This window comes from Myxine glutinosa, chromosome 13 (assembly GCF_964187855.1).
Source record: "Myxine glutinosa chromosome 13, kmMyxGlut1.1, whole genome shotgun sequence".
NCBI lineage: Eukaryota > Metazoa > Chordata > Myxini > Myxiniformes > Myxinidae > Myxine > Myxine glutinosa.
Genome location: NC_136273.1, coordinates 421,449 through 437,901, shown reverse-complemented (window position 1 = coordinate 437,901; position 16,453 = coordinate 421,449). Strand labels below are relative to the sequence as shown.

General features: G+C 49.4%; 1 protein-coding gene across 1 annotated transcript in view; it reads left to right on the top strand.

Annotated features, from left to right (window-relative positions):
- Nucleotides 1-16,453, top strand: part of LOC137414735 (rab GTPase-activating protein 1-like) — a 370,611-nt gene that overhangs the window by 16,029 nt on the left and 338,129 nt on the right. Inside the window, exon 3 of the mRNA XM_078766930.1 lies at nt 7,756-8,102. Within this exon, the coding sequence (XP_078623056.1) occupies nt 7,756-8,102 (347 nt within the window). The remainder of the gene's footprint in view (nt 1-7,755; nt 8,103-16,453) is intronic.

The following is a 16,453-nucleotide window of genomic DNA, read 5'->3' as shown; positions in this document are numbered from 1 at the left end:
AATCCCACTCCTCCCTCCAGGTCTTCAAAACAGCTGTTCACCATCATCTCTTATCTTCCCCCATCTAAATCCTTGATCTTCTCTACCCCCGTTAATTTAACCCAAATCCACCTTTTACAAATTCGGATTTCTTTCCTGAAAGTCCTTGTAGTATCCATCTTGTGTATCCCTTGTACCCCACCCCAGCTCTTTCCCTTCCACAGATCTCCCAATGTCCTTTTTCTCTGCTGTTGTTGTGCTGCCCCCTCTCTCTTGCTCCCTTTATTATGTTTCATGTGTGTTGAGCCTCATTTTGATGTCACGTGATGATGGCGCCGCGTATGGTCACCACGTGTTGCGCTCCTCGCCGACTTTGCAGATTTTTGCTTATTTTACTGTTTTTAAGTGTTATTTTTATATCTAAAGCTGCCAGTTCTATTAGATATGACAGAGACACATTGTTGGATATAAAAAAAACTCGGCGATCATTCACATTAAGCCAGAGTTTTTCCACCGGGACCCTGTTTTCATTCGCGACGCAGAGGACCCACACACAATAGCAGCGTTACCAGGGGGGAGGTGTCGGAAGCGTCGCTGAAGAAGTGGAACAAGAGCCGGGGTGCTGGTGAGGCTGAGGCGGCGTGCCAACCGCCCTCCGCTTCCCAGCATTCTGCGAGCCAATGTACAATCCCTGGACAAAAAGCTGTGCGAGTTGAGAGCAAGGATCTCCTTCCAGCGGGAAACAAGGGATTGTAACGTCATCTGCCTTTCAGAAACGTGGTTGTCGCAAGATATTCCGGACCAGGCCATCGTACCTTCGGGGTTCTCAGTGTTCCGCGTGGACAGGTCAAAAGAACTCTCTGGTAAGCACAAGGGAGGGGGTGTATGTTTCATGGTTAACGACGCTTGGTGTGATCCTAAGAACGTTCATTCCCTCAAGTCTTTTTGCTCCCCAGACCTGGAATATCTTGTGCTCCTGTGTCGGCCATTCTGGCTGCTCAGGGAGTTCACGGCTATTGTTGTGATAGCTGTGTACATCCCGTCCCAAGCCGACACGGACCTGGCACTCAAGGAACTGTATGGGTCAATTAGTAACCTGGAAGACAAGCACCCAGAGGCTGCTTTCATGGTGGTTGGGGACTTCAACCAAGCGTCTCTGAGGAAGGTATTACCGAAATACTTTCAACACATCGATGTAAACATACGGGGGAAACAGCTTACTCGACCATTGCTACTCTCCCTTCCGCAATGCCTTCAAACCCCTCCTCCGCCCACCGTTCGGCAAATCGGATCACTCCTCCATCCTGCTCCTGCTCCTGCCTGCCTATAGGCAGAAGCTGAAGCAAGCAGCGCCCTCCGTGAGGACGATCCACCGCTGGCCTCACCAATCGCTCACCGTATTACAGGACTGTTTTGATCAGGCGGACTGGAAGATGTTTTGGGACGTGTCAGAAAACAACAGTGACGAGTACGCGGAAACGGTCATTGGATTCATTCGGAAGTGTACAGAGGACGTTGCCCTCACAAAAATAGTCCGAGTGTATCCAAACCAAAAGCCATGGATCAACAGTTCTGTGCGAGCTGCCCTCAAAGCAAGAAACACCGCCTTCACCTCGGGAGACGAAGCGGAAGTAAAGAAAACCCGCTACGACCTTCGCAGAGCGATCAAGGCAGCAAAGCGAAAATACAGAGAAAAGATCAAGACACAGCTAAGTGGGAATGACTCACGTAGTATGTGGCAGGGACGACACATAATATCGGACTTTAAAGGGAGACCCAACTGTGTAGCTAACGTTGCAGCCTCCCTCCCAGACGAGCTAAATGGTTTTTACGCCCGTTTTGAGGTTCATAACACCAACCTCCCAGAGGGAGTCGCCACCACCTCCGACACGTCCAGCACTCTGGCCGTCACCGAGGCCGACGTGCGCAAGGCATTCAGGCACATCAACATCCGCAAGGCGGCCGGACCAGACGGCATCCCAGGCCAAGTGTTTAGAGAGTGCGTTGCGCAGCTGGCTGGTGTGTTTATGGACATAATCAACCTCTCCCTTTCTACGTGTACAGTCCCCTCCTGCTTTAAGTCATCCATCATTGTTCCAGTGCCGAAGAAAAGCAAGGTAACGTGCTTAAATGACTGGCGTCCTGTTGCCCTCACTCGCATCGTGAGCAAATGCTTTGAGAAGCTGGTTAAGGATCTTATCTGTGGCATGTTACCACCCACCCTAGACCCCCACCAATTTGCTTACCGGCAAAACAGATCCACGGACGAGGCCATAGCCACAACACTCCACACTGCCCTCACCCACCTGGAGAAGAGGACCTCCTATGTGAGGATGCTGTTTGTAGATTACAGTTCAACATTCAATACAATAGTCCCCTCCAGACTCGACACCAAGCTAAGGGGCCAAGGACTTAACCCCAGCCTGTGCAGCTGGATCCTGAACTTTCTGTCGGGTCGACCCCAGGTGGTGAGGATGGGCTCCAACACCTCTGCCCCTCTGCCCCTCAACACAGGAGCCCCGCAGGGTTGTGTGCTGAGCCCCCCCCCCCTCTACTCCCTGTACACCCACGACTGCGTGGCCACGCACAGCTCCAACTCAGTGATTAAGTTCGCCGACGACACAACAGTGATAGGCCTGATCACCCACAGGGACGAGACGGCCTACAGGAGAGAGGTCAACAACCTGACACAGTGGTGCCAGGAAAACAACCTCTCTCTCAACGTCGAGAAAACAAAAGAGCTGATCCTGGACTTCAGGAGGAGAGGAGAGAGGTTGGACCCCATCGCCATCAACGGGTCTGCTGTTTAGAGTCAGAAGCTTCAAGTTCCTCGGCAATCACATCACCGAGGACCTCACTTGGAACGAGCACACCAGTCAAGTGGTGAAAAAGGCTCCGCAACGCCTCTTCCACCTCAGACGGCTGAAGAAGTTTGGCATGGGGCCGAATATCCTACGGGCCTTCTACAGAGGCACAATAGAGAGCATCCTGACTGGGTGCATCACTGCCTGGTATGGGAACTAGATTGCCCTCAACCGCAAAGCACTGGGGAGGGTCGTATGGTCAGCCCAGTGCATCAGTGGATGTGAGCTTCCCTCCATCCAGGATATATACAATGGAGAGTGTGTCAGAAAAGCCCGTAGGATTATTAGACCCCAACCACGGACTGTTTCAGCTGCTACTGTCTGGCAAGCGGTATCGCAGCCTCAAGGCCCGAACTAACAGGCTAAGAGACAGTTTTTTTCATCAGGCAACCAGGCTCGTGAACAATGAACACTGATTGCCGGTGACCTGTTGCCTGTCTGGCTGCTACTGCTACACACTACTTATATTTATATTACTGCCGCTGTTATTTATCACTTTATTATCACTGTTCATCACTTTATTATTGCTGCTACTTATTATTAATATTGCTGCTATTTGCCATTATTATTCTCTACTTACTATTATTAGTCCCCTACCGGTGTGCACCGGAGGGGACTATAGGTTTGCACGCCGTCCCTCCGTCTGTCCGTCTGTCAGTCCGTCACGCAAAGAACAGTTTTCCGGACTTTTTTTCTAAACTCTTAATGCTAATGTTTTCAAACTTGGTACATGGTTTCCTCATGATAAGTTACAAATCAAGTTCGAACTTCAAGACGTTTCGATCATTTTTGACAAAGTTATGGCACTTTGTTTATTCTAGAGTTCTCCTCAAGCCGCACCGCGTGCCCTCAGCCTCGTCTCGCGAACGTCAAAAGCACGACACAGCGCGCGCTTTCGGGAGGGGCAGAGCCAAGCCGAGCAGCATATATATACACATCGATCATTGACCGTGAACCGGAAAATATAATAAATTACTGATATTTAGCGACTCAAAAGGTTCTTTATCAACAACTTATTTTCTCGTGCTTCTGCTGACGTGTCGGCAAGGTGTATAAATCGAAGTCCCGAGTGTGAATCACAGGTGAGCCCGTCCTGAGGTAATTAGCGATTGGGAACGATTCAGAACCTGTGGGTGAATAACCCTTTTTAATTTCCCCAACAGTTTTCCGGACGACAGACTGCCGGGAGGGGACATGAATTGCAGCGCAATACTCAGAATGCTTGTTTTATATTGTTATTTATTTATTGTTACTGCAAAGTCGAGGAGCCAATACTTAAGAATTTTACTGCCTTATATTTGTATGGGACATGTAATAATAAAGACTCTTGAATCCAGAATCTTGAATCTTGTTTCTGTTTGTGTTTTTATGCCCCCGCCGACAAAGTCGCCGGAGGCATTATATTTTCGGGTTGTCCGTCCGTCGTCCGTCTATTCGTGCGGGCTAAACTTTGTTTTTCTCAGCAACCATATGTCCGATTGAGACGAAACTTTCAGGGTAGGAGTGACATCCATGCAAAATGTTTTTATGAGAATTGTGATGTCATAGGTCACGTGGTATGGCAGCCATCTTGGATTAAAAGCAGATAATTAAAAAATTATTTCTCGTAAACCGCTAAATGGAAAAATTTGAAACTTGAAACATTGTGAAGTACTCCCAATGGGGAACAAAAGCATGATAATGATGACATCATAGGTGAAGTGGTATACCAGCCAAAAATGTTTTATTCGAATTCCTTATCCTAAAAATCTGAAATTGCATGAGTCGTGAAAGAGCTAACATTTATCAAACAAACAAATCAAACAAACAAGCAAACAAAGTATATAAAAAGGGGAGCGGTCGACAAGATTGGGAGTGAAGGGGAGGAAGCACACAAACACAACATTTGAGAGCAGGGACATCAGGAGATGTGTGGGAGGGAGAGGGCCTGGGGGGGGGGGGGGGGGGCAGGATAGGTATAAAACGCAAGGACACCAAGCACTTCCAGGAAAGAAGTCGGCACCTCAAAAAGTGGATTTGGGGTAAATTAACGGGGGTAGAGAAGATCAAGGATTTGGATGGGGGAAGATAAGAGATGATGGTGAACAGCTGTTTTGAAGACCTGGAGGGAGGAGTGGGATTGAAGAGAGCGAGGGAGTTTCTTCCAGAGGCGGGAGAAAAGAGGAATGAAGGAGTGAAGGTGAGCAGAGAGTCTTGATTTTGGCAGTTTAACCATAAGAGGGTTGCAGGCAGATCTTGTGCGACCTGTAGGAATATTTGGGGGACAGAGCCCAGAGAGAGCTGGGGGAGCAAGGCCGGAGAGGAGTCGGTAGAAGACGGAAAGACCACCAACCTGCCTGCGGTGAGTAAGTGAAAGGCCCTCGGAGATAGCGTCATCGCGGGAGATTCCAATGATTCTGAATGCTTTGGTTTCAACAGCATGAAGACGAGCTAGGTGTGAGGCAGGAGCACCAGCCCAGAGGGGAGAGCAGTACTCCATTGAGCTGTGGATGAAAGCCTTGTATGTGGTGAGGAGCTCAGGTGTGCCAAGGAAGGACTTCGCACGACGGAGGATGCCCAGTCGGCAACTGGCTTTGGAGGCCAGCTTGGAAATGTGGTTTTCCCAGGAAAGATCATGGCAGATAGTGAGACCCAAAAGCTTGAGTGACAGAACCTCTTGGAGAGGATTATTCAGAAAGTAGATGGGAGGGTTGTCCAGTCGGTCTTTTCGGAGAGACATCGTAAGAGTGTGAGATTTGTCAGGATTGAAAGACATGTTCCACTTGTTTGCCCAGTCTGTGATTTTGTCCAGGTCTGCAGAGAGTGAGGAGGCTGCAGACTGCCGATCTGAGGGATGAGGAATGGAGCGGCAGAGAGTGGAGTCATCAGCAAAGCGATAGAGAGGGTTTTCAAGAGAGTCAGAGAGATCATTAATGAAGACCAGAAAAAGCACAGCGCCCAGAACACTGCCTTGGGGAACTCCAGCCTGAACAGGAAGAGGAGATGAGAGAAACCCATTCAGGGCCACACGTTGACTACGACTAGAGAGGAAGTCTGCCAGCCATGCGTGGAGATTTCCATGGATACCAAAGGAGGAGAGTCTGGTGAGCAGAGCGGGGTGCCAGACCGTATCGAAGGCACGTGATATGTCGAGGGAGACAGCTCTAATTTCCTGTTTGGCATTGAGGACCTCCATCCATTGTTGAGACAGCAGCATGTCCAGAGTCGAGTGACCTGGTCTGAAACCAAATTGATGATCAGAGATCAAGCCATTGGAGAAGAGGAAAGATTTCATATCCGAAGCAATGATGGATTCCATGACTTTGCTGATAATTGGGAGAAGGCTGATTGGTCTGTAGTTGCTAGGATCTGTTTTTGCACCTTTTTTGTGCAAAGCGGTGATGTTGGCTGATTTCCAAGCAGATGGCAGTTGACCTTGAGCAAAAGAGAGGGTGAAGAGAACAGAGAGAGGGAGTGAAAGAGCAGAAGAACAGGATTTTAGGACCCGTGGGCTGATGCCGTCAGGTCCAGTTGCAGAATCAGAGTCGAGGGTTGACAGAAACTTTTCCACCTTGTCAGGAGGAAAGGACACGGAGTCCAGGAGCAGCTGGGTACGACTGGGTACGGCGGCTACAGAGAGGGATGGGTTTGGGACACAAGATTTAGAGGCAAACACAGAGTTGAGGCATTCAGCTTTTTCACGTGTGGATTCAGCTGTGTAGCCGTTTGAGGTAAGGGAGGGGATGGAGGGGAAACGAACACCAGAAACAGATTTGACCAGACGCCACCAGGATTTGGAAGAGGGAGACGGATAGAGAGTTCGGTCTTGAGAACGGAGAGATATTGTTTCCTGGCTCTCCTGAGGGTGGACACACACTTGTTTCGGGCTTTGTGAAAGGAAATGAGATTTCCTTCCGTTGGATTTGCTTTCCAGGAGACAAAGGCAAGTTGTTTCTGGGCAACAGCTTCACCACAAGAATCCGTGTTCCATGGACGGGAGGAAGGGTATGACAACTGAAGACGAGATGGTATAAATCTGTGCATGAGAGAGAGCAATTTACTTTGGAAGAATTCCCAGGATGAGTTGATGTCAGAGGTGGTAGAGATGGGAGACCAGTCCAGATGATTAATGGCTGCTTGAAGACCGTGCCAGTTGGCCTGAGTGAAATACCAGACTCGTCGACACTGAGCAGGCTCCCTGAGAATGGTCAGAGAGATGTCCACTTTAACAAGCACATGATCAGATGAGCCGATTGGAGCAGAAGAAGAGCAGCAGACATTTTCAGGGAAGTTAGTCATAACCAAGTCCAGAAGAGAAGATGCTCCATTGACTGAGATCCGGCTCGGGAAATTGACAGATTGTGTAAATCCATTTGATCTATGACAGATCTATGACCTATTTGTATTGAAATATTAAATTTATGACATCATAGGTCACATGGTCTGGCAGCCATATTGGATTGAAGGAAAATATTAAATAATTATATCTCTGAAACCGCTCACCCTATCGATGCAAAATTTTACAGATATCATCTAACAGCACTGTTGCATAATAGCTTGAAAATGATGATGTCATAGGTCACGTGGTTTGGCAGCGATCTTGGATAGAAAAGCGAACCTTATCCGATCAACACGAAACTTCACAAACGTGATCCCCTACCCATACATATGCAGAGTGATGGCATCTATTCGTTGTGGGACTATGCGGAGGCATATTGGCGACAGTCGCATTGTCTAGTTTTGCTTTATGTGTTGGCTCTTACACGAGCCTGGACTTTGTATACAAAAATTAATAAATAAAATAAAAATAAATGTCCTTGTCCGATTTGCAATATATTTACAAGCTACTCCATGAACCCTAAACAATGTGTGTTTAAATAAAAAAAACATTTCGTTTTAAAAAGCTTTCTTTTTACCTTCTGAACTTTGACAGAGTGCATTCAGCGAATTGGATGAACACGATTATGCAGGAAGAATCCCAGGACTGCTAATTCACAATGATGTGGTCTCTGTGGAGCCGACTGTGTTGGAACATTCAAACTGTGATGCCAACAATTCATTGATCAGCTCGTCTGTCGAGTCATCATCAGCGTCAGCGGTACCATCGAGTGATGTGGAACCATTGGTGTTCTTTGAACTATCTTACCATGGCTCTTCAAGTGTGAATGCTCCACGTAGTGAAGCAGAGGCCCAAAGGACCATGGCTATCTTGCGAGAGCAGCAACATGCCCCGCTCACTGTCATGCTTTCAGTACCACGTACACCTGGAGGAGCTGTGAGGTGAGATGCACTACCACGTAAACAGTTTTCTGTGATGATGTAACCAATGCAAGCTGGGCCCCTAAAATTTAGGATGTGTGTTTCTTATATTTGGGTCGCAAAAGGGAGGCCTCCATTCTTTTATATACACGCAAAGTAAAGCTCAATTGGACACAAAATTCAGGTAAAATCAATTTCCACCACTCGTGACTGCAACTTGGTAGTTTACGTAGTATATGACAAGACGCGCCATTTGGAATTTTGCGATTCCAAACAACCAAATCACAACTCACAACTACTATCTCCCCTTACACAAGGAACACGCGTATAAATATCTGCTGCTTCACTCCCAAACGTTTTTAAAATCGTAACATGATATGTATAGTGGGGGGGCCAATGTTTTCCCGTTGAATTCAAATGTTAATTTGTGGACACTGGTTGGGTTGTCTTTAGGGATGATAGAAGTTGTAGAAAAAATATGTCTCCATTTTTTTCAAGTTCTTTATAGCGGCCATTTTGGATTATCAAAATGGCGTTTGTTGAAAACCGAAATTGTCATTATCTTGGCTTCTAAATGACCTAGAGTGTTAATTTTGGTGTCCAAATGTACATATTTGCGGATACTTAATCCAATAAACACACATTTATACACCTACATATGATCAAAAGGGTTCTTATGGCAGCCATCTTGGATTTTCACGCACTTATGCCAACACATATATATATTTTTTTCCATCATTTTCACTTCTAAATCACATAAAGGCTGGACTTTAGTGTTCAAATGTACACTTATAATGTCTTTGTGCAATATTTTTAGTTGGCAGTGTTCATTGTTACATTGAAGGATCTCCATCCTCCTCATCATCAGTGTTATCGATTCCCATGGGGCGCTCCTGACCCGTGTTACCACACACCTCTTCATCTGCCCCACACATACACATCTCAGAACAGTTGAGATGCTGAGACCTGCATGAGCAGTGAGACATGCATTGGGTCTTCTTGCAGTTACATTTGATTAGATGTGTGATGGCAGCTGGGGCTGGAGGGTCCTTGGTTGTGATGGGCACCAGCTGATCTCCTTCTGCTCTCCATCCATGTTCTGTTGGTTGTGGAAGCTGGGGGTCCGGTACATCAGCCTGATGCCACACCATGGCCTGGAAATGTGCACGAGCAATGGCTTCATGTAAAGCTCCCCGTGTTGGTGGCAGCTTCTGTGCCTCTAGCTGTTTCTTGGTAAACAGTCTCCACCTCAGCTTGCCCACATCCACAACTGTAGTACGAGGCTCATACAGCTGGCATACAAATGCCTCAATGTCACTTTCTGTGTCAGCTCTCAGCTCCTCAGAGGCCCCAAGGTCATGAAACGCAGATACCACCTCAACAGAGCACCTATTGAGGGCTTGCCAACATGTGAGCTTTCCCTTGCCGGCAAACCGACCAGTCTGGTCTGCTCCCGTGAATGCATGGAATCCTGGTAGGGCTGCAGCCTTCCTGACACCAAGTTCATGTACTATTGGTTCCAGTGAGATTTGCCTCTTCTTGTTCCCCACACCCGTGATGAAGTATGTGTCTTTGCATAGTTCATGGTACCGGTGGAGTGCTAGGATGAATACATCAGTATCAGGTGACTGAATGTACAGCTGTGTTGCACCTCTTCGGACGGCATCTAGACTGTGAAGAAAGATCCTCGTATCAGCCTCCTCCTGGGAGCTACGGAGATGCTGTACATCCATGCAGTTGGAGAAGACATCCTGCCTTGAAGTGACGATGAAGACCTTGGTAGTCCCCTCAAAGTGACACAGAGCTTTCTTTGCCAGATAGACAGTTAGCTCATCTTTGGTGTTGGTGTGCGACAGGAACTGTTTTGCTGTCAGTTTCCCAATCGGGGTGCTGTCTTGAACGTGGTAAGCAGTGGGCGGCTTGCCACCTTGGCGCCTCTCCCGTGTGGCCTCTTTCAGTGAATTTGGCAGATCATATCGGTCAAACACGAGGTGGACTTCATCATACCCGTTGGTCTTGCAGTCCAGTGTTGCATTGAAATGGCCAGCCCACTGGGCACATGTTTTGACCCATTGTGGCTTACCCATTGCTTGCACTAATGCCATGCCGTCTATGACAGTCACCTTCTTGGGAGGGGGTGGAGTATGTTCAGGATTGTCGTCGTCTGGCTGCTGACCAGTGCCAGTTGACTTCTTGGGTAGATCTTCTAGGATGCCCATGAGCTTGCTTTTGTCTGTGCATGGTAGTAGTGTCCCAGCCATTGCAAAGAGGGTTCGTGGAAGCGCGGTGAATTCATATTGACCTATGGCATCCTTCAAGTTGATCTCTGGTCGTGAGCGGGCCACGATCAGCATGCGCGCAAACAGTGACCTGTCGTCTTTCAGCTCTACAACCTTGTCTGCCAGTTTGTGCTTCACAGCTTTCCTGGCACTCTTCCACATCTTCAGTTTGACCTTTCCCATTCTGGCCCAAAGGTTGATTTCATTTGTGTTGATGCGCTCTGCAACAAACGTGTTATACGCTTTCTGACCAATCTCATCTTGGTTGCAGACATCCTTCTGTACTTCAGCTGGCATCACCACCTTGGTGATGATAGTCGTCAGGTCTTCACCCTCATGCGTCATGGGATTCATGGACTCTCTGATCACATTCTTCAGTCGACGAATGCTGTCTTCCTGCCGAGCCCAGACTGTGGTTGATAGGTCGTGGTGCTCCTTGCGTGTAGCTGATTGTGAGCCAGCCATCTGACGGGCTTCTTCAGCAAGCCTACTCAGCTCTGGTGCTGTCAGAAAGAACCTTTCGCGGGCACTGGCATTCTGGGTAATGCCCACAATACCCCCTGTCACCTTCATGATCCTGTTGATGTGCTCCAGTGCATGGTCCACACCTACAGCACAGAAGGGGATTTCATTCTTATGGACACTGAAGTTCCCATCCATGAACTCTTGGTAGATCCCTGGATCTGTCATCTTCAGGGCCTTCATCTCTGCAAGGTACCGGGGAGTCAGCCTGGCATATTTCTGTTTGTCATGTGCAAAGAAGTATATGCACATCTCATCCAGTGAAGACAGGTGAAGCTCAAATTGTCCATCACGGGTGGCACGGATGAATGTGTATATCAGCATTATCATCCGCATGTAGCGTCGCACAAACTTGAATAGTGGACTCTTGGCTTCTTTCCTCTCATCAAACTTTGCCATGGCCTCCAGGACTTCGTTTGACTCGAGGACAGCTAGCATGTTGTTCTGCGCGCTTGTCATCTCCTCTCGGTTGTGTAGATGACAGCTCTGGGCAACCTGTTGTGCTGACTGGGTACATGGGCCCCTCAGATGGGGATGCTCTTGGAAGAATTCGTCCACATAGAGGTCGAAGAGGGCTTGGACAGTGGTGATGTGGGCCTCCAAAGCCCTCTTCATGTGCTTGGCTTCCAGTATTTGTCTGGTCGTTGTTGGGCCATAGATATCAGCCTCAGACCAAGCCTCGTCAAGACCACTGTCCTCTATGGCATTCCCAGCAGCCCTCAGTGCAGCCATCACAGTGTGCATCTCCCCTAGTCGCAGTACCCACTTGCCTTTGCAGTCATCTCTGGTCATCTCCAGCTGTTTGGCTCGCTCATACAGGGCCATGTCTAAGGTGATCACTGTCTTCCTATCGGGACCCATGACCATGCAGTTGATTTGCTGTGTCTGTTTCAAGACTGTTATCAGTGTTTGCCATTCATGGGCTGGTGCTGCTACCAATGGCAGGGCGTTGACCTCTGTCAGAGGCTTCGAAGAGGAGAGCAGTGAGTTGTAGGCTGTCCAAGTTGGGATATCGTGATGCTTGATCCTACTGCCAGGTGGTTGTTTTGGATCGTGGACGAGTGACCCAACAGGGTCAGCATGCTGGGGTTCTGCAGCTTGCAGCTGGTCATCTGGTGGGATGATGTCGTCTTGTACGTCCTCAGCTTCAGCTGTTCGCATGATTGTGCGTGAAAGTAGCCACACTGTGTCCGTCGCAGAGTACGGCTTGGTGACATCTGGGTTTGACCGTGTCTTGAAGCTATACGTGGTACCTGTGGCAGATTGTTTGTTTGGTGCTTGGCAAGGAACAAAGTCTGGAGCAGTCAGAACCTTGAGTGAGCGGTGTCTGGCCTTTCGGTCATGTAGTGTCAGTGTTCTATGTTCATCTGTGGAGGGTGCATGTTCCCGTCGTTGGTAGAGTGCCCAGGCTGTAGCATGGAGTGTCCGCTTCCCATCAGGTGTGTCTTCATTGAAGTCACTGTTGTCCACTGCAAAGAAGACAAACGTCCCTATGCGCATGGTTCTTGGAAAGTATACACCCTGTTCTGTCGTAGACTCTATGACTGAGTTGGCCAGCTGTGTCTCCAACCGCAAGATCCGACTATAATCAACAGACAGACCGAACCCATGCAGGAAATCCAGAAGCTTCTTGTTTCTGGTGGACTGATGGACTACAATGGCAACGGCAAGCTGCTGTGGCCATTCTAAGCGATGGCGGAATGGTGCATCTGGCTCTTTGGGCTTGTACGTGACTTGGCGTTTTGACTTGTAGCCGTACATGATGTTCTGACTGATGGTTATAACATCTCGATGAATAGTGGCTGAGCGCATAGTCTCTGGCTCAATGCTCGTGGCTGGTCCTTCCAGTAGCCAGCGGAGGAAAGCATAGAGTACTTTGGGTACATGCTTTTCAGCATCATCAGTGTTCATTTCTCCTTCAAATTGCCATGGGTGCTTGTTCTGACAAGCAATGGCACTGCGGAGAACAGAGGCACTCTCAAACAGTTGTTCGATGTTTTTTTCATTTGTCTTCGTCATTGCATCTTCGACAGCTGCATCACGCACGGCAGTGGAGAATACACAGTCTGACTCGTTTCGACGTTTTGGTTTCATGAAGTGAACGTCATCAATGTGAGAGTTGATTTTCTCCTTCATGCCTTGGGTAGTAGGTGATGGGACATTGTGCACACCATTATTGTCAAGAATCCTGGAGTAAACCGACTTCAGGTCAGACATGTTGAGAATTTCACCAGCTTGGAGTAGAGAGCGAACAAGGCTGACAAACTCAATGTCTGCGGCTATTTTGATAACATTAGTTTCTTGCAGTATGTGTTCTTTGTCATCACTTGATGTCCCACTCTTGGGAGCACGTTGGACATTCTGCACCCAGCATGGGAGATGATACTTGACGTCGATCGCATGAGCATCATGTGCACTGATGGCAGCACTCAGCTGAACTTTCCACTTGTGGTTGCTGCCTTCTTCAACAGCTTTCTTCAGCTGTTTACCTGCGTTGAACGTGCATACAACATGTACACTTTCCTTAGTGACCTCTTGACAGAAGAAACAAAGGTCTCTGTTGAATGGAGTTGATGATGAACGTGTGAAGCGAAGAGTCTCGTCTTGCGTAGAACCTGAGGTACTTGCAGCGGCAGGTGCAGAAGAAGGACGTCCACACCTCTTATGAAGATGCTGGGTGTCGCCATGTTCGCAGGCTTTCTGGTGGCGAACTCTAGCACGCTCCAGGTGAGCAGTGTTGCATGTAGATCCATAACATGCCCGGTGCCACTTTGCTTTATTGTTCCTCAAGTCAGTGGCAGTGAAACAGCTTAATCGTTCGCTGATCTGTTTGAAGTCGGCATCACCATATCGTGCCCTCTCCTGGATGAACTGGAGAAACTTTGCATATGAGCCCAGTGCTGGCTCAGTCACTAGTGCACCTTGGGGATCCTGGCACTGAATGCAAAGTGTGAAATCAGTTTCTTTCTTGGTTTTCTTGCTTTTTGGCTCCATCATAGCTCAGGGTCACGAATCTGGAACATACAAATAACAAATAACAATTAAGATAGATGTGCATTAAGTTAGATTTTGGACACTGGTTCGGCTGTGCCATAAAAACCTATTTTTATCCCTTGTAGGTTATTAAAGAAGGTTTCATTCAATTCTCTATCCCCAAAAATGTACAACTGGACACCAGAATCGAAACTCTAGGTCATTTAGAAGCCAAGATAATGGAATTTTACGTTTTCGACATCCGCCATTTTGAAAATCCAAAATGGCCGCCATAAAGAACTTGAAACAATTGGAGACATATTTTTTCTAGAACTTATATCATCCCTAAAGACAGCCCAACCAGTGTCCAAAAATTAACAAGCAATTTCACCGGGCATTTCAATCTGCTACATTGGCCCCCCCACTAGTAGTCTAATAATGAATATATAAACACAAACACGTTATTTTAGAGCCCGTCCCATCGAAGCTTCACTCGCTACCTTCACCATGCATTTTAATGAGCTCTGTTCCCCCCCGGCACGCATCCCGCTCAGCGAGCTCTGGTGCCCCCGGGCACGCATCCCGCTCAGCGAGCTCTGGTGCCCCCCGGCACGCATCCTGCTCAGCGAGCTCTGGTGCCCCCCGGCACGCATCCCGCTCAGCGAGCTCTGGTGCCCCCCGGCACGCATCCCGCTCAGCGAGCTCTGGTGCCCCCCGGCACGCATCCTGCTCAGCGAGCTCTGGTGCCCCCCGGCACGCATCCCGCTCAGCGAGCTCTGGTGCCCCCCGGCACGCATCCCGCTCAGCGAGCTCTGGTGCCCCCCGGCACGCATCCCGCTCAGCGAGCTCTGGTGCCCCCCGGCACGCATCCCGCTCAGCGAGCTCTGGTGCCCCCCGGCACGCATCCCGCTCAGTGAGCTCTGTTTCCCCCGGCACGCATCCCGCTCAGCGAGCTCTGTTTCACCCCGGCAAGCATCCCAATCAGCGAGCTCTGTTTCACCCCGGCATGCATCCCAATCAGCGAGCTCTGTTTCCGCCCCGGCACGCATCCCGCTCATCGAGCTCTGTTTCCCCCCGGCACGCATCCCACTCGGTGAGCTCTGTTCCCCCCGGCACACACCCCGCTCAGTGAGCTCTGGTGCCCCCTGGCACGCATCCCGCTCAGCGAGCTCTGTTCCCCCCGGCACGCATCCCGCTCAGCGAGCTCTGTTCCCCGCGGCACGCATCCCGCTCAGCGAGCTCTGTGTTCCCCCGGCACGCATCCCACTCAATGAGCTCTCTGTCCCCCCGGCACGCATCCCACTCAGTGAGCTCTGTTCCCCCCGGCACGCATCCCGCTCAGTGAGCTCTGTGTCCCCCCGGCACGCATCACGCTCAGCGAGCTCTGTTCCCCCCGGCACGCATCCCGCTCAGCGAGCTCTGTTTCCCCCCGGCACGTATCCCGCTCAGTGAGCTCTGTGTCCCCCCGGCACGCATCACGCTCAGCGAGCTCTGTTCCCCCCGGCACGCATCCCGCTCAGCGAGCTCTGTTTCCCCCCGGCACGTATCCCGCTCAGTGAGCTCTGTGTCCCCCCGGCACGTATCCCGCTCAGTGAGCTCTGTGTCCCCCCGGCACGCATCACGCTCAGCGAGCTCTGTCCCCCCCCGGCACGTATCCTGCTCAGTGAGCTCTGTGTCCCCCCGGCACGCATCCCGCTCAGTGAGCTCTGTGTCCCCCCGGCACGCATCCCGCTCAGTGAGCTCTGTGTCCCCCCGGCACGCATCCCGCCCAGCGAGTCCGACCTACCGAGCGCACACATTCAACTTGACGCTCGCACACTCGAGTCCGATATATCGACATGCTTTGCGCACGTAACACAGTTAGTTCCCTCAGGGCAACGCACATCTTGTTAGCCTGGATAAAGTTTTACATTTTCTATTTCGATTCTACATCCACCAATTTCATGAGTTTGTCAAACAACATTGTGGAATATCACACCATGCATCATTTTCCCACCCAATGATCTTTCAATCTTATTATAATAGAGCAAACTTTTATGGTTATTCATGTCTGTTTGTTACTCCCGCTAGGGAGTAATGCATTCGATCGTGTCCGTGTGTGTGTGTCCGTGTGTGTCCGTGTGTGTGTGTCTGTGTGTGTGCGCAAGATATCTGGAAAAGTTCTGAACGGATTTGGATGAAAGTTGGTGGTTTAGGAGTTGATGGAAGGCGAGAAGACGAGGCCATTTCGTCGGGTTCGAAGCTTGTTTATTGGTACAGAAATCTCCAGCACACTCTAACGCGAACGGAAGTCGTACCGCTTTTATAAAGCCAAAACCCTCTTCGGAGGGCGTGGCTCCGACAACCGCGCGTGCGTCACGTCCAACAAACCAAAAGCCCCACAGGGCCGTGCACGTGGATTATGACCAAACATAAGGTAACCGTCACATGCGAATAAGTTAACCGCGACATGCGGATAAGTTAACCCCGACATGCGAATAAGGTAACCGCTACAGTGGGATGATTGCCCTTGGGATAAGGAAGAATTGATTAGTTTTTGGTGAAGCCCAGGATATTATTCCGGATCCAGTAATTTTTTGAAGGATTGTTTACCATTGG